Genomic DNA, 22,962 nt, shown 5'->3' on the forward strand with positions numbered 1-22,962 from the left:
TTTCCGGAAAGCTTTTGACACCGTTCCTCACAAGCGACTTCTAATCAAGCTGCGGGCCTATGGGGTATCGTCTCAGTTGTGCGACTGGATTCGGTATTTCTTGTCAGGAAGGTCGCAGTTCGTAGTAATAGACGGCAAATCATCGAGTAAAACTGAAGTGATACCAGGTGTTCCCCAGGGAAGCGTCGTGGGACTTCTGCTGTCCTGATATATATATATATATATATATATATATATATATATATATATATAAATGACCTGGGTGACAATCTGAGCAGTTCTCTTAGGTTGTTCGCAGATGATGCTGTAATTTACCGTCTATTAAGGTCATCCGAAGACCAGTATCAGTTGCAAAGCGATTTAGAAAAGATTGCTGTATGGTGTGGCAGGTGGCAGTTGACGCTAAATAACGAAAAGTGTGAGACGATCCACATGAGTACCAAAAGAAATCTGTTGGAATTCGATTACTCGATAAATAGTACAATTCTCGAGGCTGTCAATTCAACTAAGTACCTGGGTGTTAAAATTACGAACAACTTCAGTTGGAAAGACCACATAGATAATATTGTGGGGAAGGCGAGCCAAAAGTTGGGTTTCATTGGCAGGACACTTAGAAGATGCAACAAGTCCACTAAAGAGACAGCTCACACTACACTCGTTCGTCCTCTGTTAGAATATTGCTGCGCGGTGTATGATCCTTACCAGGTGGGATTGACGGAGGACATCGAAAGGGTGCAAAAAAAGGGCAGCTCGTTTTGTATTATCACGTAATAGGGGAGAGAGTGTGGCAGATATGACACGCGAGTTGGGATGGAAGTCATTAAAGCAAAGAAGTTTTTCGTCGCGGCGAGATCTATTTACGAAATTTCAGTCACTAACTTTCTGCTCCGAATGCGAAAATATTTTGTTGAGTCCAACCTACATAGGTAGGAATGATCATCAAAATAAAATAAGAGAAATCAGAGCTCGATCAGAAAGGTTGAGGTGCTCGTTTTTCCCTCGCGCTGTTCGGGAGTGGAATGATAGAGAGATAGTATGATTGTGGTTGATGAACCCTCTGCCAAGCACTTAAATGTGAATTGAAGAGTAATGATGTAGATATAGGTCTTCTAAGATAAGTCGTAGAGTCAGTAGTGCCTCACGCGTTCCAACATTTCTACGGAATCCAAACTGATCTTCCCCGAGGTCAGCTTCTACTAGTTTTTCCATTCGTCTGTAAAGAATTCGTGTTAGTATTTTGCAGCTGTGACTTATTAAACTGATAGTTTGGTAATTTTCACATCTGTCAACAGCTGCTTTCTTTGGGATTGGAATTATTATCTCTTTCTTGTAGTCTGATAGTATTTCGCCTGTCTCATACATCTTGGTCACCAGATGGTAGAGTTTTATGAGGGCTGGCTGTCAGTAGTACTAATGGAATGTTGTCTACATCCGGGGCCTTGTTTCGACTCAGGCCTTTCAGTGCTCTGTCAAACTCTTCACGCAGTATCATATCTCCCATTTCATCTTCATCTGCATCCTCTTCCATTTCCATAATATTGTCCTCAAGTACATCACCCTTGTAAAGACGCTCTATATAATCCTTCCACCTTTCTGCTTTCCCTTCTTTGCTTAGAACTGGGTTTCTATCTTACCCCCTAGTGAGATAAGTCTCTACATCCTTACATTTGTTCTCTAGCCATTCCTGCTTAGCCATTTTGCACTTCCTGTCTATCTCATTTTTGAGACGTTTGTATTCCGTTTTGCCTGCTTCATTCACTGCATTTTTATATTTTCTCCTTTCATCAATTAATTCAATATATCTTCTGTTACCCGAGGATTTCTACTAGCCCTCGTCTTTTTACCTACTTGATCCTCTGCTGCCTTCACTACTTCACCCCTCAAAGCTACCCATTATTGTTCTACTGTATTTCTTTCCCCCATTCCTGTCAATCGTTCTCTTATGCTCTCCCTGAAACTCTCTGCAACCTCTGGTTCTGTCAGTTTATCCAGGTCGCGTCTCCTGAAATTCCCATCTTTTTGCAGTTTCTTCAGTTTTAATCTACAGTTCATAACCAGTAGATGTGGTCAGAGTCCACATCTGCCCCTGGAATGTCTTACAATTTAAAATCTGGTTCCTAAATCTCTGTCTTACCATTACGTAATCCATCTGAAACCTTTCAGTATCTCCAGGCCTCTTCCACGTATACAACCTTCTTTCATGAAACTTGAACCAAGTGTTAGCTATGACTTAAGTTATGCTCTGTGCAAAATTCTACCAGGCAGCTTCCTCTTTCAATTCTTACCCCCATTCTATATTCACGTACCACGTTTCCTTCTCTTCCTTTAGGAGACTGATGACCTGAGATGTCAAGTCCCATAGTGCTCAGAGCCATTTGAACCATTTCTCTTCCTTTTCCTACTATCGGATTCCAGTCACCCAGTCACCAATGACTATTAAATTTTCGTCTCCCTTCACTATCTGAATAATTTCTTTTATCTCATCTGCAGAGGTAGTTGGCATACAAACTTGTACTACTGTGGCAGGCGTGGGCTTCATGTCTGTCTTGGCTACAATAATGCTTTCGCTATGCCGTGTGTAGTAAGTTCACCCACACTCCTATTTTTTTTATTCATTATTAAACCTACTCCTGCATTACCCCTATTTGATTTTGTATTTATTACCCTGTATTCACCTGACCAGAAGTTTTGTTCCTCCTGCCACCGAACTTCACTAATTCCCACTATATCTAACATCAAACTATCCATTTCCCTGTTTAAATTTTCTAACCTACCTGCCCGATTAAGGTATCTGACATTCCACACTCCATTCCGTAGAACGCCAGTTTTGTTTCTCCTGATAACGACGTCCTCCTGAGTAGTCCCCGCCCGGAGATCCATATGGGGGACTATTTTACCTCCGGAATATTTTACCCAAGAGGACGCCATCATCATTTAACCATACAGTAAAGCTGCATGCGCTCGGGAGAAATTACGGCTATAGTTCCCCCGGCTTTCAGCTGTTCGCAGTACCAGCACGACAAGGCCGTTTTGGTTAGTGTTACAAGGCCAGATCAGTCGATCATCAAGACTGTTGTCCCTGAACTACTGAAAAGGCTGCTGCCCCTCTTCAGGAACCAGACGTTCGTCTATCCTCTCAACAGGTACCCCACCATTGTGGTTGCACCTACGGTAAGGCTATGCTGAAGCACGCAAGCCTCCCCACCAACGGCAAGGTCCAGGGTTCATGGGGGGAATTTATAATTATATAACACGAATTTCCGGGACCTATAACTTTCCAGTATCAATGTCGATAACAGGCAAAAATCGTCGAGATTCTCGATTCCTAGAATGGATGAACTGTTAATATACACACTTCAGAACGCTCAGAGCGCGAGACAAACTGACACTTGACCAATTCTTTTTTACATGTGTTTTAATAATTTTAAACATTCCCTCGTTTCAGTGAACACAATACGAATGCTAATGACCAAACCGTCGTCCGCCTTAAACATACAACATCATTATTATCATCTGTACAGCAGATATTTGCAGAACCATCTCTGTGCTAGGATATTCGTGCAACTGTCATCACATTGCTGAAGCTAGTGTTCAATAAAAAGGCGCTAGTTGTTGGGTGGAATCCTGTTTTATTCGATACAAGGTGTTAGGCTTTTGTATTATAGCATTTGATATAGGACCTGATTTGTAATGTGGTTTTCTTGTTCTGCATATTTAAGCATTGCTCTAACAGACGTCTTTTCTGTTTCAGATTTGTCCAAGAACAGATTCAGCGAGCTGCCAGTGGAAGTCACCGAGTATTATTCCTTAGAAAAGCTCATTCTTTACCATAACGCCATCAAATCTATTCCGGATTCGGTTGTATATCTACAGTCGCTGTTGTACATTGACTTGAGGTAATAACCGTATTTGTTTATGCACGGTAAATTAGCAATTGTTGTTGGCTATAAAGGAGCTTTTTGTAATGGCACGATCATTTTAATACACTGTTGCCTCTAACCCACACCTGTACTGCAATGCAAGAAGCTGATCATCCCAAATGTTCATATGAAAATGACATAGATTGAGTGTTCCGGTCACGTATATGTTGTCAGTTGTAACTAACGAAACAAGGATGCCAAAATACGGAAAATTCTTCTCTACGAAACCAAATCATGGCCTTTCCGTTTGGTGTGTGTGTGTGTGTGTGTGTGTGTGTGTGTGTGTGTGTGAACCTAAATTATCCTAAGGACAAACACACACACACACACACACACACACACACACACACACACACACACACACACACACCCATGCCCGAGGGAGGACTCGAACCTCCGAGACACACACACACACACACACACACACACACACACACACACACACACCCATGCCCGAGGGAGGACTCGAACCTCCGCCGGGACCAGCTGCACAGTCCATGACTGCAGCGGCCAGACCGCTCGGCTAATCCTGCGCGGCTTTTGGTTTGGTAGTAACCAGTGCATAGGTCAAAATACACGTCGAATACGTTTTGAAAGCTGAAAACACAACAGCTGGCTGAGAGGGGTTTTCTGTAATGTAATGTCATTTAGAACAGGGTACATTGTTGTTGTTTAATACTTCGAATATGCACTCTGGCTGCCCTGAAATTAACGTTCATTTCTTGGTCAGATAAACAAACATACCCCGTTGAAACACAGTCACACTAAAAATCCCTTAAAACCACTGTCAGACTTTGTTGGTTTGGTCACACTTTAAAAATGGTTCAAATGGCTCTGAGCACTATGGGACTTAACTTCTAAGGTCGCGCGGTTCCAGACTGTAGCGCCTAGAACCGCTCGGTCACCCCGGACGGCAGTCACACTTTAAGTATGCGTATTTCATACACCGTATGAAAATCTTTGAAATATTACGTGCACAAAAATTTGGCGTTTCTGCTTCAGAAGGACTTTCAAGCTCCCTTGCAACTTTCTATCATTAACGAAACGCTGTGTAGTGCATGATGAATGTGGCATGTGTGGGCTGTAAGATAAACGCTCGAAATGTGGAGGAAGGTGTTGAGGGTCACAACAGTGGAATCGGGCATTTTTGCGGAAAGGGGGGGGGGGGGGGACACCTCCTGGGAGTGTTAAGACACGAAAGCTTTTGGGCTTGCGCCCTTCTTCAGCTGATTATACACTTAATTTCATGTTTCCACAGTCAGTTTTGAAGTTCACGATTTAACTAAAAGGCACATTATTTGGTGCTGTCTAAGTAGACACAAGGGATAGAATTAGAAGTGGCGACGTGGTAGGTGTCGAAAGTATTAGTGTACATATTATACATATATTATCATACATATTATACATAAAGCTGGAGTACACAAATCATAATTGCACATTTGTCAGATTTTTTACAAACGTATTTAGATTTTCACACAGTACCTGCACCCCTCTGCGGGTTCGGGGGTTAGAATAGGCCCGTGGTATTCCTGCCTGTCGTAAGAGGCGACTAAAAGGAGTCTCACATGTTTCGGCCTTATGTGATGGTCCCCTCTCGGGTTTGACCTCCATCTTTCTAAATTATTCCGAAGAGCGAGCCAAATGGGGAAGGGCGCCTTACATGGTGCACTGTATCCGTCGTGCAATTAGACCTTTAGCCGTCTTTCTCGTCGTTGCAATGGTGTCCCGCTCGTTTTCGATCTCTTGGGCGATTACCACGCTGCACTCTGCAGTGTTTCTTTTAACTGCGACGACGACCTTGGCCATTTTTGCACCTAAGATCCAGCACGGTAGCCAGCCCGTTGTGGTGGGGCCGCCATGTACCCTCTTGGTTGTAGCCCCCTGACAACACAGGGATCGCTCTACTGATGCCTGCGCCGTTAACTCCCCACGTATGCCAAGGAGTAGATGCCCATCTCCCTGGGGCATCAGGACTCCCGGCAATGGCCATCCTGCCAGGTGGCTATTGCTGCGGCTGGGTAGCGCCCGTGGGGAGGGCCCTTGGTCGGAGTAGGTGGCATCAGGGCGGATGACCCGCAATGAAGCGTGGTACATCATCTCTCGCTGGCGGCCAGCCGCCAGCAGTCTCTAAGCGTTCTCGGGCTCAATTTAATGCTCAGAAGTACAATCCGAAAACGTTCCCCTCTCTGGCCACGCCGTGGGAGGAACGTAAATCTCAGGATGGCAGTAGCAATTATTCGCCCCGATTCTTAGTTTGTACGAGAGCTGATGGGGAGTCTTTTCTCTCCACAAAGCCTCAGTTCTTCGTCGAGCATTTAGAGGACAAGTTTGGGGAGGTGGAGGGCTTGTCAAAAATGCGCTCTGGATCGGTCCTGATCCAAACGGCATCCTCTGCCCAGTCACGACGGTTACTTGCTTGTGACAAGTTGGGGGATGTTGCTGTTACGATCACACCGCATAAGAGTTTAAATATGGTCCAGGGAGTTATTTACCATAAGGACCTTCTTTTGCAGTCTGATGACGAGCTGCGCGCCAACTTAGAGCGCAGAGGTGTACATTTCGTCCGGCGCGTTCATCGGGGTCCGAAGGAAAATCAGATAGCTACCGGTGCCTTCATCTTGGCCTTCGAGGGTGATACGTTACCGGAAAAGGTCAAGGTGATGGTCTACCGATGTGACGTCAGGCCCTATATTCCTCCCCCGATGCGGTGCTTCAAGTGCTGGAAGTTTGGCCATATGTCTTCCCGCTGCACTTCCAGCCTCACATGTCGAGATTGCGGACGCCCGTCTCATCCCGATACTCCATGTGCCCCGCCTCCCATCTGTGTCAACTGCGGGGAGCCCCATTCACCTTGCTCGCCAGACTGCAGAATCTTCCAGAAAGAACGCAAAATCATGGAATATAAGACCCTGGACCGACTGACTTATACTGAGGCCAAACGGAAATACGACCGATTACATCCCGTGCGAATGACGTCATCCTACGCCGCCGCTACAACACCTGTGCTCGCCCCATCAGTTTCACGACTTTCGGCCGGATCGCTGAGTGGTACAACTCCTCCTGCCCCCTTGCCAGTGGGGCGCTCTACCCACCGGGTTGCTCCTGCGCCACCTACCTCAGGGGCAACACCATCCCCCCCATCAGGGACGTCCGTCCCTGCTTCTAAGCCGGAGAAGTGTCCAACTTCTTCGGCTTCTCACGCTCGCAAGGGGTCCCTCGGGTCCCTCCCTTCCCAGGTTTCCACCAGTGGGAAGGCTGACGACCGACAGTGGCGTAAGTGCCCGCAATCAGCTGGTCGACGGGCTTCACGATCCTCCTCAGTCCCGGAGACTGAATCGGTGAAGCCCTCCCAGCCAGTTAAACCCAAGGAGCAACGTGAGAAATCAAAGAAGAAGAGCTCTAAGCCCAAGGAACTCGCGGTGGCAGCCACCCCACCGCCACCTTCCAGATCTGCGTCTGAGGACGAGGTGGAGATCCTGGCGTCCGCTGAGGACCTAGATCTCGCCGGTCCCTCAGACGCCATGGATAGCACTAGCACGGGTGCTCAATCGGAGGCAGCAGGTGACCCAGCGGCGTAATCTGCCTTCCCCGTCCCGTCACACCTTTCTCCGCCATGGACAATACCATCCTCCAGTGGAACTGCAGCGGTTTCTTCCACCATCTAGCTGAGCTCCGCCAGCTTATCAGCCTTCATCCTTTCCTTTGCATTGCTCTGCAGGAAACTTGGTTTCCGGCAATGCGAACCCCCGCCCTCCGTGGCTATCGGGGTTATTATAAGAACCGAGCAGCTTATGAAAGGGTGTCTGGTGGCGTCTGCATATATGTCCTTCACACTCTGCACAGCGAGTCTATCCCTCTCCAGACGCCTTTAGAGGCTGTCGCTGTACGGGTGTGGACGCCACAGGCTATTACCGTCTGCAGTCTTTACCTTCCACCGGATTGTGATGTCTTGCAGCATGTCCTGGCTGCACTGGTTGCCCAATTGCCGCCACCTTTCTTGCTATTGGGCGACTTCAACGCCCATAACCCTCTGTGGGGTGTGTCAGTGGCCACAGGTCGAGGCGCCATCGTTGAGCATTTCTTGTCGCAGCTCGATCTCTCGCTGTTAAATGATGGTGCCTTCACACTCTTCAGTGTGGCGCATGGCACCTACTCCGCCATTGACCTTTCCATCTGTAGCCATAGCCTCTTATCGTCTGTCCAATGGAGTGTGCATGACGATCTGTGTGGTAGTGACCACTTTCCGCTCTTTTTGTCACTACCACAGCGTCACTCTTCTGGGCGCCCTAGCAGATGGGCTATGAATAAGGCTGACTGGGATTTGTTCTCCTCCACTGCCGCTTTTGAGCCTCTCTCTACTGATGACATTGATGCGGTGGTTCAATCGGTCACCACCGGCATCGTTACTGCCGCCGCGTCTGCCATTCCCCGTTCTTCTGGGTCCCCTCGGCGGAAGGCTGTGCCTTGGTGGTCCCCTGAGATCGCTGAAGCGATTAAAGATCGCCGGCGGGCGCTCCAGCGTCACAAGCGACGTCCCTCCTTAGCCCACCTTATCGCCTTCAAACGGCTGCATGCGTGGGCCCGCCTCCTCATCCGCCAAGGCAAGAAGGAGTGCTGGGAGCGGTATGTGTCCACCGTTGGCCTCCATGTCACTCCCTCGCAGGTCTGGGCCAAGATTCGACGCGTCTACGGCTATCGGACTCCTGCCAGTGTCCCTGCGCTCTCACTGAATGGAGCCGTTTGTACTGACTCCGACGTCATTGCAAATCGCTTAACAGAGCATTTTGCTATGAGTTCCGCTTCTGCGAATTACCCCCAGGCCTTCCGCTCCATTAAAGAGCGGCTGGAACGTCGGAGCCTTTCGTTTCGCACCAACCACCCGGAATCTTACAATGCTCCATTCAGTGAGTGGGAATTTCGCAGTGCCCTAGCTGCTTGCCCTGATACCGCTCCTGGGCCAGATGGCTGTCACTGTCAGATGCTGAAACACCTTTCAGTGGCCTGCCAGCGGCGCCTTCTCGATCTTTACAACCGTCTTTGGGTCGAGGGGGAGTTTCCGTCGCAATGGCGGGAAGGCATTGTCATCCCCGTTTTGAAACCTGGAAAGACCCCTCTGGAGGTGGACAGCTACCGTCCCATTAGCCTCACCAACGTTCTTTGCAAGTTGCTTGAACGGATGGTGAGCCGGCGCTTGCATTGGGTACTGGAGTCTTGGGGCCTTCTGGCTCCGTCTCAGGGAGGGTTCCGTAGAGGCCGCTCCGCCACCGACAATCTGGTGAGCCTGGAGTCGGCCATCCGTACTGCTTTTGCCCGCCGTCAGCACCTGGTCGCTGTCTTTTTCGACATGCGGAAGGCGTACGATACGACATGGCGTCATCACATTCTTTCTACGCTTCATGGATGGGGCCTTCGGGGTCCTCTGCCGATTTTTATCCGCAGTTTTCTGTCGTGTCGTACCTTCCGCGTGCAAGTCGCGGCCTCGTATAGTTCCTCCCACGTCCAGGAGAACGGTGTGCCACAGGGCTCTGTTTTAAGTGTCTGTTTTTAATAGCCATTAACGGGCTTGCTGCGGCCGTGGGAAATTCTGTCTCCGCTTCTCTGTATGCTGACGACTTCTGCCTTTATTACAGCTCTACTGGCATTGCAGCTGTTGAACGTCAGCTACAGGGCGCTATCTGTAAGGCGCAGTCTTGGGCTGTAGCGCATGGGTTTCAGTTTTCGGCAGCCAAGACCCGCGTTATGCATTTCTGCCGGCGCCGAACAGTCCATCCTGAGCCGCGGCTTTATCTTGACGACGAACTCCTTGCTGTGGTGGAGACCCACAGGTTTTTGGGTGTGGTTTTCGATGCCCGGTTGACTTGGCTGCCTCATATCCGGCAGCTTAAACAGACGTGTTGGCGGCATCTAAACGCTCTGAGATGCTTGAGCCACACCCGCTGGGGCGCCGACCGCTCTACCCTGTTGCGGCTCTACCAGGCGTTAATCCAGTCCCGTCTGGATTATGGGAGCCTGGCTTATGGCTCAGCATCCCCATCTGCGTTACGGGTGCTGGACCCAATTCTCCACAGTGGGATACGCCTTGCCACTGGTGCTTTCCGCACCAGCCCTGTGGACAGCCTTCTAGTGGAGGCAGGTGTACCTCCACTGCGGTTCCGATGCCAACGTTTGCTGGCCGCTTATGCTGCCCATGTTCTAAGCTCGCCCGGGCATCCAAACTATCGTCTCCTGTTCCCGCGGTCGGTCGTCCGTATGCCAGAACTTCGGCCCCGGTCTGGTTGTACAGTAGCGGTCCACGTCAAAGAGCTTCTCTCTGGGCTTCAGGGTTTCACTGTTCCACCTCCTTTCCGGGCTACTTTGCATACACCCCCATGGTGTGTTCGTCGACTTGGCACAGGGCCCTAAGGACTCAGTCCCTCCAGAGGCCTTCTGCCACCGCTTTTATTCCATCCTGGCCACATATCAGGGCTCTGGTGTTGTTTACACTGACGGTTCGATGGTTGCTGGTCGTGTCGGATATGCGCTCACTCTAGGGGACCATTCCGAACAATGTTCCTTGCAGGATGGCTGCAGCGTTTACACTGCTGAACTGGTTGCCATCTTTCGTGCCCTAGAGTATATCCGCTCCTGCTCAGGTGAGTCCTTTGTTATCTGTAGCGATTCCCTGAGCGGTTTACGAGCTCTCGACCAGTGTTTCCCTCGTTCTCGTCTGGTGATGGCTATCCAAGAGTCTCTACATACTCTTGCCCGTTGCGGCCGCTCTGTGGTCTTTGTGTGGACCCCCTGTCATGTCGGTATCCCGGGTAACGAACATGTTGACCGCCTGGCGAAAGAGGCCACCAGTAAGCCATCTCTGGGCGTTGGCCTCCCAGAGACTGATTTGCTGGCAGTCTTCCGCCGCAAAATCTTGGCGCTATGGGACGATGAATGGCGCGAACTGACAATGCGCAATAAACTCCGTGCTGTCAAGGAGACGACGGCTGTGTGGCAGTCATCCCAGCGAGCCACTCGCAGGGACTCAGTAGTTCTTTGCCGGCTCCGCATTGGCCACTCCCGGCTGACACACAGTTATTTACTGCGCCTGGAGGACCCTCCTCTATGTCGCTGTGGGGCGGCTTTGACAGTGGCCCACATTTTGATGGCCTGCCCCCTTTTAGCTGTGGTCAGGCAGACATTTGCGCTGCCTGCTACGCTCCCTGCCCTTTTAGCAGACGACTCCACTATGGCTGACTTAGTTTTACGTTTTATTCGGGCAGGGGGATTTTATCATTTAATCTGAGTGTTTCTGTTTTCTCTTATTGTTTTGTGTTGATTCTGGCCTTTGGCCTATGATTTTAAACTGCTTTTTTAATGTGTTTCTAAGTGGTTGGCTTTTCCTTTTTTATTTCTATGGTCGGCCAACCACCGTCACACTCTGTGTGGTTTTAGTTCGTTTTGTCTTTTCTTTGTCTCGGTTTCTCTTGTTCTCTATCGTCTGTGATCTATTCTGTTCCTCGTTTTTATTCTCTGTGGGTGTTCTTTGTATTTGGAAAAAGGGACCGATGACCGTAGCAGTCTGGTCCCTTTAATCCCCAAAACCAACCAACCAACCAACAGTACCTGCATATTTGTCACCGTACCCTAGTAATTATCTGAACTACAATATTAGACCATTAACACTGTAATAGCGCCTTAGACGGTTATAACTGTAAACGAGGCATATAATTTCAGGTTTACAAGCCTCCTCTGGTTTCTTTCAGGATATTTTGATTTTTTATTTGCCTTTTAAGGATCTTCTACCGTAACACTCTTTGACTTGACTAAGACCTGTATCTGTCTATAAAGTGGTGTTTATGCTTTCTGACAACTTTGTGTAGCTTCCATTGAAGCAAACATTGTTAAACTGTGTAAGTTTTCTGCAATATAAATGTTCATATAGAAGAGAGTTGCAGTGGATCAGGAGATGAGAGAAATCCTCAGCCACCTTGTGCTGGCTTGGTTTAGCCAATTAGGTAGTGAAAGTTCTTACAACCGATTGCACATACGCAAGTAGTTACAGATATTAGAGTGACAATATGGCTATATGTGTCCAGCCGAAGAGTTCTGTACGTCCATCACATGTCAATCCCATAGCAACAGAGGGAGTAAGACTTGAAAGAGAAGGAATAACTTATATCAAAATATGTATAATTAATAATTTTCTTTTAATTTATGAACCACTGAAGTTGCCTAGCATGAGTAGGCGAAACATATGTGGTATACACAAATAAGACGGAATTCTTCCTATCAACATTATAAAACATAATTTGAGGATGAATAATTTTGGTTAGTTAACCTCTGATGTGAGTTTCAGATATTTGAGCTTGGGGATCCTGAAAATTTTATGAAGGTCCCATATCAAGTTAGGTATATATAATGTGTAAACCTCTTTTTGACTCTAACTACAATAGCTTAAATTTGTTGTGTAATCGAAAGTAATAACTTTTATTTACATTGCACTTGCTACTACTAAGTACACTGTTGCTTTCATCATCGACCCTGAAGTTGGTTTGTTGCAGCCGTTCACTCCTGCTGCTTGCCAGCTATCCTCTCCGTTTCATTATAACTGCTTCATTACACACCACCTGGTCTCCCTTATATACTCATATCCATACCTTTCCTTGTGACACTCTCCCTTTACCATTCCTTCAGCCACTGTTTTCAACAACAACAACAACAACAACAACAACTATGTCATAAAATGTGTCCAACCACTCTGTCTCTTCATTTCATTTTGATCTTTATTATCCATTAATTTTGTACTCAGTAGATCAATATTACCTTCAACAGTGTTGAGCAGAACCATATTTCAGAAGCTCCTAATTGTTTCATTTTTGTCTTCCCTGTCAATCATGTTTCACACTGATATCAATGTAATGGAAGGAAACATTCCACGTGGGAAAAATTATATATAAAAACAAAGATGAGGTGACTTACCGAACAAAAGCGCTGGCAGGTCGATACACACACAAACAAACACAAACATACACACAAAATTCAAGCTTTCGCAACAAACTGTTGCCTCATCAGGAAAGAGGGAAGGAGAGGGGAAGACGAAAGGAAGTGGGTTTTAAGGGAGAGGGTAAGGAGTCATTCCAATCCCGGGAGCGGAAAGACTTACCTTAGGGGGAAAAAAGGACAGGTATACACTCGCACACACGCACATATCCATCCACACATACAGACACAAGCAGACATATTTAAATATGTCTGCTTGTGTCTGTATGTGTGGATGGATATGTGCGTGTGTGCGAGTGTATACCTGTCCTTTTTTCCCGCTAAGGTAAGTCTTTCCGCTCCCGGGATTGGAATGACTCCTTACCCTCTCCCTTAAAACCCACTTCCTTTCGTCTTCCCCTCTCCTTCCCTCTTTCCTGATGAGGCAACAGTTTGTTGCGAAAGCTTGAATTTTGTGTGTATGTTTGTGTTTGTTTGTGTGTGTATCGACCTGCCAGCGCTTTTGTTCGGTAAGTCACCTCATCTTTGTTTTTATATATAATGTTTCACACTGATTGTGACATGTACTTGAAATATAGCTTTCTGTAACCTGTGGTTTTTGTTTTTGGACTTTGGTGGCTGTTTCTGTTTATAGAAACGTCCTGTGTCTTGTGTCATTATTGCTGCTGTCTTTGTTGCATTGTCCTTATTCACCTATTCAACTTCAGAGACAGAAAGATTCGTTCACTTCTTCAAGTATCTCTTGTCCATGTGTCTATTTAGCCATCTGGCATGTCCACCTACTGTGCGTGCAATTACTGTAGTATTGTTCTTGTTTAAACTAAACTGAGCTAAAACTAAAGTGAACTAAAACATTATGACCCCTGCTCACAGCAATACTGAACGCCACCTTGTGGCATTATATAAGTGGAGCAGAGATGAATGGGCAACCATTGTAGCTACGAATAGATGAGGAAATCGTTTGACATAAGTGACATTGACAAAAGGCAGATTTTTCTGGCCCTTTGCCTGCGAACAAGCATCTCAGAGATGGTAAAGGTGGTTGGCTGTCCACATGCTAGTGTTGTGATGCTTTATAGACAGTGGTTGGAGGATGGTGAAACTATGAGTAGCCTGCAAGATGTTGATTGGACCGTGAAACTATGGAAATATGTTGTCTGGTTGGATGAATTGCGCCTCTTGCTGCAACAGGTCTTAGATTGTGTTTGGATACGCAATCATACTGGCAAAAGGGTGATCAAAACATGCACCACATTGATACATTGGTGAGGCAGTATTACACTATGGAGAACATTTGCCTGGCCTTCCACGGGACCTGTGGTGTTATTCAAAGGCTCTATGGCAGCTGTGGACCACGCGAAGAATACTGCAGACCAACTTCATATCTTTATACTTAATGCCTTTCCTGGCAACAACGGCATCTTCCAGCAGAATAACTGTCCACATCACAAGGCCAGAATCCTGCTATAGTGGTTTGAGGAGCAAGGTAGTTGATGCTGATGTCTAGGCCACCAGATTTGCTTGATGTGAATCTAATGTAGACATCTAGGACTTTATCTGACACCAGCGCCGCCCTCACAAACTACTGGCCCATAATTTATGACAATTGCTTGATCTGTATGTTATCTGGTGCCACGTATCTCCAAAAAACTTACCAAAGATTTGTTGAATCCACGTCACACAGTATTGTTCTGTGTTGTGTTCCACACCTATTAAGCAGGTACTGATAATGTTCAGCTCATAAGTGTTTACACTTTTTATCTATATATGTAATTCTCTTGTATTTGCTGTGATTCTGTTGTTCATGAGAGTTTCAATGGAAACTTTTTTCTAGATGTCAGGTTTCTGCCAGTTCAGCATGTAATCAGGATACTGGCATGTCCATTATATTAATATTTGTAGTCACTGGTGTGAACTTGTGTGACTCTCTGTCATTGAACTGATGTTCATATTAATATGTTAGAATTGTTTTGTATGCCGATTAGGATAATACACTAGAGGGAGTTATTTTAATGAAACTCTGAAATTGTATCTCACAATTTTGGGTTTTCGTAGTTGGTGTTTATGACATATATTAGATTTCTGTGGTGCTTTTCAGTGATTTTGTGTAAATGATTTAATGGTAGCTCCATTGAGGTTATTACGAATCCATTCCAGATGTTACACATTTTTGTTAGTCCCTACCAGGTAGTGGCTGTTATTAATGCATGGGAAAGGAACCTGATGGTGCCGGGTATTTAAACCAAAATGGATGTTTATGAACATGTTTGTATTTGAAGGATTGAAGATGATTGTAGCATGATTAGTGCCAGTATGCATAAATTAGATGTGATTGAAATTAATTTTTACAGAAATATAATCATTCCAGTTTAGGGAGAAAGAAAAATATAGTGGCTCTGATGTGTCGATGGAAAAAAAAAATGTAGCCTTCTGTTAACACATGTGCCATTTCAGTAAGAACCCCTCTCAATTTCTGTTCTCTTTTGTGGATTTCTGCTACATCATCGTGCTGATTTTGTGCCTATGACAGACAGTCCCCATATTGACATAGCTCTTTATTTTCCTCAATGCCTCGCTTATTTATAATTTCTTAAAAACATGCCATTCATCAATGGCCAGTACACCACTACTGAAAGTTGTACTGTTGAATTGCTGAGGTTGCCATTGGCCAGAGACAAAAGTGTAGTGGCCTCTCAAGTCTTCTGAGCCATACTCACTCATAATTAGGAAGCCAAGGGGTCAAGGAAAGCTTTACGGGTAGTAGACTTTATGGTGTTTTGAATGAGTGTAATCTTCTAGAAGATTGGTGGTTACCCTATGACAGCTGGAATATTTCTGTTGCAGCCGCAACCAGTTGAGCGTGCTACCGAGCTCACTGTGCCAGCTGCCGCTGGAAGTGCTGCTGGTGGCAAATAACAAGCTGGTGTCTCTGCCCGAGGAGCTGGGTCGCATGAAGACACTGGCTGCGCTTGATGTCAGCTGCAATGAAATTTCGCACCTGCCCCAACAGATTGGGGAGCTGCCCGCACTGCGTTCCCTCAACCTGCGCCGCAACAAGCTAGTCGACCTGCCACTCAGTAAGCACTCTACTCCATATACAGCATAGCATCAACTGGGTTAATTAATGCAAGCCTAATTATAGTGTGATATATTTTCGCTCCGTAGTCTAGCACCCATTCGTAATATCTTGCTTTCTCAAAGATTTTCATGGTGTGAGTTCTACCTTGACACTATGATATAAAGTGTTGCCCATAATTATAATGCTGGAGGGATCCTGTTGTGGTAGAACATCACTGAAATGTTTCTTAAATGCTTCACTTTTTGTACCTTCTTGTGAATCTCTAGTATTTATTAATTTTAATTTTATGCCAAAATTAAATAAGAATCCTCTAAAAAACCGCTGTTGCTACCTGTATGTGCAGTAACTAATCTGCCATTTCCACATGCCATGCATGAATCCAACACTCTTTAATTGGTAGTCAGGTGCAGTGTGCCCACACCAGATGTAATGGCACTGGAAGTATGTTCTACTTACAGTATATATTAGTTATTTCTTGTTTCTCTAGCATGAATGACCAAGTCAGGCATATTAGAACATTAGAAGTATTCATAGTGATTAAATGTTTAACCTATGTACTTCTTGTTTTATATCTCATGGGATAGTTGCTCTCTTTGTCCTCCCTTCAGACATGATCATGTGGTCTTGTCATTCATATGCGCTGTGTAAAGGTGTGAGGTTGCTTCATATTCTGTAGTGAAACACTGGTGCAGATAATTGTTATAAGGCATGAACGAACAGATTATGCTTGATGTCTTCAACAAGTTTTTATAAAGAAGATCTATTGCTTCTGATAAGGCACATAGCATATAGCATCCAAGTTCAGCAGAATTTTTGCTTCAAGTTTATTAGGTGTGTGAAACTGTCTACACTCAGCAAGATGAGAACATTACAAATATATGTGTTAGGAAAGTCTGACGATACTATAAATACTGTTGTACTCTTGAAGCTACATGCATTTTTCTTCAGATATGAAGGTACTTCGAGTGGTAAATCATGATGATGACTTGCCTACTTTTAAAATAAGTTGTTAATAAAAATTATTGAAAAACAATTCTTTTCAATATGAAAATAGAAAACTAAATAATGTTATAACAGATGATGGAGACAGACAAAAACTTCCTTCGACTGTTAGATGAGATGGGAACATTTGCTTAACATGAATTACATGGTAAATTGTAAAGCTTTTACATTCCATTTTGTTTAATTATTGCAATCAAGGGCAATGAAGCACTTTACAGTATGGCTCCTCCTCTTCCTCACAGTTGTTGGTCATAAGCTAATACATCAGCTAATACATTGCAACAAACTGCACTACAGAGTTCTGTGTGAAGATGATACTGTGTTGACAACATGTCATTAACTAAACATGAAAACAGAAAGAGACACGTTGAAATAAAGCTAATGTAACCACATTGAAATGTAATATAAATGTTTACCAGACATCAGTATGCCACAAAAGGCAGGTGTGCTTGCACCAGTATTTGTAACACTGGACACACTGTAAATTTGCTTCGACATCATCCCTTCCTTTTTAAAATTTTGACAAACATGGTAGTTTGACCATATGCATCAAAGAACATCAGAAATTCCAGGAAAGAAAACACAGTGAACCCGAGACCAGTTATCAGCCCTGGGGAGGTGTGTGGGGGTTGAGGCTTGAGGTGTGCCACTTTCATGTGGGTCAGGACCCACTTGTGCCCCTCTCTCCCTCCCCACACCCCCACCCCCCTCTCCTGCAAAACCAATTTATTAAAATTATTTATATTTTCACAAATATAAATTTCCAAATATTTGAACTAATTTTTGAGGTTAATGTCCCATATAGGCTCTCAAAAGTGCCAAAGAATTCCAGAAAATTGCAAGCTATGTATTCTTTGGTTGATTGCCTGTGGCAGATGAGCATGTCACCTGGCTACCAACTGAAAACATTCTCTTCAGCTGAAGGCAGCAGTTTACAGGCTGACAGAACCTGATATTGAACACAAATCTGACGTGGTTCAGGAGACCACAGAGAAAACCCGCAAACTGCAGGAAGTGAAAAATCGTCCATCAATAGAAAGATAACAGAAAGATTGCCATTACATGAATGTAGGTGGAAATGCAATTCCTTTGATGTTAGCACACCAGAACTGAACCGTTGATTTCTGCATCTGCCTGAGATATGCTGTCATTTTTTATTTTGTCACTACATAATATTTATTTCAGAACACTGAATATTTATTCTACATTTTAAAACTAGTTGCCCCTCTAATAGAACAGTTAGTATGTAGAACTATGGTTGAAGGACTAATGGAGTATGTAAAGGTGATGTAATAAGATAAATTACTTTAAAATATACATTTTATTTTAATGAATCATAATCTATAATGTACTAGTGTCAATTAATGAGTCTTATTCATTCTTGAAAAAAAACTGAATCATCTTATGTCTCATTGTAACAAGTTTGCAGGTAAATTTCATTTCATTATGCTTCATGGACTTTTAATGTGGAAAAATAAGCACAGTTTATTCTTATTATATAGGACAGAATTAAAATAAAGATCAGAAAGCATTGACTAGGGTGCCTTCTTGTATGTGTCTCACTTCTGTCACATGTTCCATTTCCTTTGATACATGTTCTTCAACTAATCAACCACAATGTTAGAAATAAAAGTGATTTTGCTCCTTTGCCTAACAACTTAATCTCTTCTGCTTTGTTTCTCTCATGTCTGTGTCACCAGTGATCTAACACTGTATTAAATGTTGCTGTTGTTGGTGTTGAAAAGAGCAGTTTTCAGGAAGGAATCTTGCTTTAATTTAGTATTTTTATAGAGAGCAATTTCTCCATTTTCTTCCTCTTCTAATGAGGCCAGTTGCCTGAAATGCTCCCTTGACCACTTCATACTGAATCAGCAATAAAACAATCACACATGAAGCTTATATGTTCAAACATATCCAAAATGGACACAGTAAGACTATGGTATACTGCCATAATCCAGTGATGGGCAGCAGTTGATCAGGTACAATGCTCCCTTAATCTATACCAGATGCGCACTGGCTATGCAGCAGTGCATAGAAACAATGTTCCAAACATTGGTGTGTCACATTGACTCTGCTCATATTCCTAAATGACAACTAGACTGACTAATACTGTGTTGCCTTTGAAGTGGAGTGCCTGCCACATTTGAGTGATGGTTGGGTTGATCTGTCTTTATTATATACCTGGGAACCTGACCATATGTTACAATAACTAAATATGAATGGGAATTGGATGTAGGTCCTAATGTCCTCCTGTTTGCTTTCTGTGCCCATCTCCTCCTCCTCCTCCTCCTCCTCCTCCCCCTCCCCCTCCCCCCCTTCTCCCTCCCCCTCCCCCTCCCTCTCTTCTTGTCCATTACATTCCCCTGACCCATCCATCTTCTCTTCTCCCTCCTGCCCTCTCTCTCTGACCTTGGTCTTGATAATTGTTATTGCAAACGAAACCTGGATTGGGGATTGAAGTTGCTTAAAATGAATGGGTAAATTGGTTGGGATCGTAGGTACACAGGGCATTAGAGAGACCTCCCCAGCTCCTGGATCTTTAAGGAAAGTAGCCTCAATGATAGTATTTCACATGGCAAATGGGTAGGATTACAGAGTTTCAGATGATTCATATTCCATAGTAATATTCTAATCGTAAGCCATTAAGACATAAATGCAACTTTCCTATTTCCTGTTAAAACTGACTGCAGCGAAGAAAAGAAAAAAAAGGCACATTATGCAGATGGAGGAGTGTTCAGTATTCAGGGATGTGGCAGGAATGATGATTCAAAGCAAAAAATTCAAGTAAATGCGGCCTTTAAAATGCGTAACTCAAGAACTATGAGCACTTCTTCAGTAAAAGAGCAAAGATAAAAAATTGCATTATTGTATGTGCTTTATTGCCCATATTTGAGTCATTTTTGCTTTGAATGATTGTTCCTGTTGTATTACTGAATAGTGACCATTCCTCCTGGGACACTCTGGATAAGTAGAAATAATATTTGTGAGGAAAACCATATTTGTCTAATTGTTTAAATGCCCTGATGTAATAAATCAATTGGAAACTTTTTGAGATTTTTGGTAACAATGTTCAACATTGTCTTATCTTTCCATTTTAGCATGGATAAGGAACCAGCAGATAGTAGACAGTAATTTGAAAAACAACTTAATTTTTACTGTTACTCTGCAGAATTGCTTACAAAATGAATAACAACTTTTGTTTCTACAATGTGAAAACTAGTTGTTCAGTTTATTTATAGTATGTGTGTTCTGAAAACTTGCAAATTTGTGATTACCTCATATTCATGTATTTGTTGCAGTTGCTAAGTAGAAAATTCATTTGTCATATTTAATTATAGCCAGTAGTTGTTTCAGCATTAACATTTTGTGCTCTATAATTTAGTTCAATAGTTGCTTTCTTCTATGCATAATTTTGTTATCACTGATATCTCAGTAAGTACTGTAAAGTGAATAGTCATTTAAATCATGTTTTTGGAGGTCAGCACATAAAATATATATGATTTATTCTAGGTTTGACAAATCTCAATCTGGAACGATTAAATTTAAGCGAAAACAGAATCTCAACATTACCAGCAGAGCTTCGCTTCATGACAACATTAGTTGAATTGATTCTTACCCATAACCCTTTGATTTCACCACCTGCATATGTAAGTTTCCATAAATTCCTTTTTACATATATTTAAAGTTATATAATTCATTTTCTTGTGAAAAAGGAGCTATGCAATGGAAGATAAGTGTATAAATACATTAGATTAAATTCATGAAAGCAATTTGTTTGAGTGAGCACACAAAATGGGATGGATAAATCAGAAGAGACACATAAAATGAGACCACTGTTTATGTTAAACATGAAGCTCTTCATCGTGTAATTGAATACACGTAGAAATTGAACAGTTAGAGCTTGGTGGCCTACTGATTCAGTTTTCACAATGATTTATTTTAATTCCTAATAGCCACTTTAGATAAATATGTAATAATACAATAACTGTTTCACAAATCAAGGATGCTGAATAGTGAGCTCAGTGTTCATAAGGCTTGTTTTGAGTTACTTTACCTCCACAAATATTTGATTTTATTGGAAGCTGTGTTGTTTACAAACAAAACACAGGAAGAAAAGTAAAAACAAGTGCTCTTTTCATAAGTTACCATACCTTCAGCTTATTAGCTGCCATGCCATGTACTGAAAACTGCTCCATATTATGTGAAAAAACTACCATCAAGCTTATAATTAGATTCTGAAATGCAAAGTATGAGAAGCAAATAAAAATTTGAATTATATGGTGTAATACTCTAAGGCTGCTAATGTATCTACATCAAGAAAACTTTCAAAGGTCTACTTCAATATATCTACAGGTACATTTGCAATAAAGTTTGTGAACTGTTTTCATCTGCTCTTCCAGAGTCATATTTATGGGTGCATATTCAATTTGTTTCCATTATGGTTTGCCACTTTTTTAGCTCTTCACCTCATAATGTAATTGAATGCACGCGTAAATTGAACAAATAGAGGTTAGTAGCTTAGTGATTCATTTTTCACAAGGATTTATTTTAATCTATAGTAGTTACTTGAGATGAATATGTAATAATAAGATAACTGTTTCTCAAATCAAGAATGATGAATCGTGAGCTCGGAGTGTGTTTAATCATACTTGTTTTGCAGCAGGAACCATTTTGTTTTTGCTAATATTTTAATAAATTGCATGCTATTTGGAAGAGTAGGCAGTCAAACATATTTTAACATTCCCTTATTTTTTTTTTAAAAACCAATTCATTCATTATCTTCAGCTATTGTGAAATGTTTCCAGTTACTTTATTAACGTATCACATTACGTATTCATTAACATATTAAATCCTGTTATATGTTTACATAATTTGAAAAGTGAAATTTTATAATTATCTAAATATTTTTCAGTTGTGTACGAGGGGCCGTGTACATGTATTTAAGTACCTAGAGAATCAAGCGTACAAAGGTGATAAGAGAAAGGGCCTGCTGACTGACGATATCAGGAAGTTGCAGCAAAAAGTTGGCCACTTGTCAGATTCTCGCCTCTCAAATGGATTTTCTGATTTAAGGCAACGCCGTTATAATGTAGATAGTGGCTACAGCACAAGTGATGGAGGATCTGATAAACGATGGTCCCAGGAAATAGTGAGTAATGTTAAAATGTTGATCTTTCTTTTAGGATAAAAACCTTAAAATTACTAATCATTTTTATCTTAAGGAGTTAAAATTGCTTATACATTAGTTACTTTGATTTGATCAATTTTTGTTTCAGATTGTTGAGGAGGAGTGTGATAAAAGTAAAGGCCTGTGGTCTCGCGCAGATAGTCTTCCAATACCTGTAAAACGCCGTGATACCAATGGTAGCTGTAGTGGTACATCCACGCCTTCTACCATCAGCCCAGGTGATAACATCAATCTTGAGGAGGAATTCAGCAAGGTTAGTGTTAATGAGGAGCTTCTCACTTGACTTAATGTCCGTTTATTAAGTTGTTATAAATATAGTAGTAATTCTCAGAGCAAAAACACACAAATTGTACTCGTCTTATCATGACATTAAATGAGGACTAGATAATTATTTTGCCTATAAAAATGAGAGAGACAGGTGAGAAATGCAATGTTTTAAAATGAAGAAACAATTGTTTTTCTGGTGAAAATGTATTCTTTATCCTGGAAACAAAAAAGGCAAATTGAAATGGTACCCACAAAATAATTTTTCATAATTTTAGGGTAATGTGAACTGATTATATGATACAAAAAGAAAATGTAAGAGAAATTAGAGAAATGCTTGCAGAGGACTAATTTGAATTAAGAATTTTAATAATAACTTCAGATTTTTTGCAGATCGTGCTACTGTCTATAAAGAAGTACCTCTGCACAAGCATTCAATCAGATCTTGGTAAGATTTCAAAGTGGTAAAAAGACTGACAAATTTCTTTAGATGTTCACAAATGTAAAATTGTGCATTTCTTTTAATAAAAAGAATG

The 22,962-nt window shown here is 43.0% G+C and overlaps 1 protein-coding gene across 1 annotated transcript in view; it reads left to right on the forward strand.

The window, feature by feature from the left end:
- The window catches only part of LOC126455755 (leucine-rich repeat and calponin homology domain-containing protein-like), a gene marked incomplete at its 5' end in the record, with an annotated part of 460,007 nt that overhangs the window by 369,584 nt on the left and 67,461 nt on the right, over positions 1-22,962 (forward strand). Inside the window, 5 exons of the mRNA XM_050091521.1 lie at positions 3,752-3,896; positions 15,738-15,970; positions 20,485-20,621; positions 21,887-22,123; positions 22,251-22,415. Coding sequence (XP_049947478.1) covers positions 3,752-3,896; positions 15,738-15,970; positions 20,485-20,621; positions 21,887-22,123; positions 22,251-22,415 — 917 coding nt within the window. The remainder of the gene's footprint in view (positions 1-3,751; positions 3,897-15,737; positions 15,971-20,484; positions 20,622-21,886; positions 22,124-22,250; positions 22,416-22,962) is intronic.

This window comes from Schistocerca serialis, chromosome 2 (genome assembly GCF_023864345.2).
Source record: "Schistocerca serialis cubense isolate TAMUIC-IGC-003099 chromosome 2, iqSchSeri2.2, whole genome shotgun sequence".
Taxonomy (NCBI): Eukaryota; Metazoa; Arthropoda; class Insecta; order Orthoptera; family Acrididae; genus Schistocerca; species Schistocerca serialis.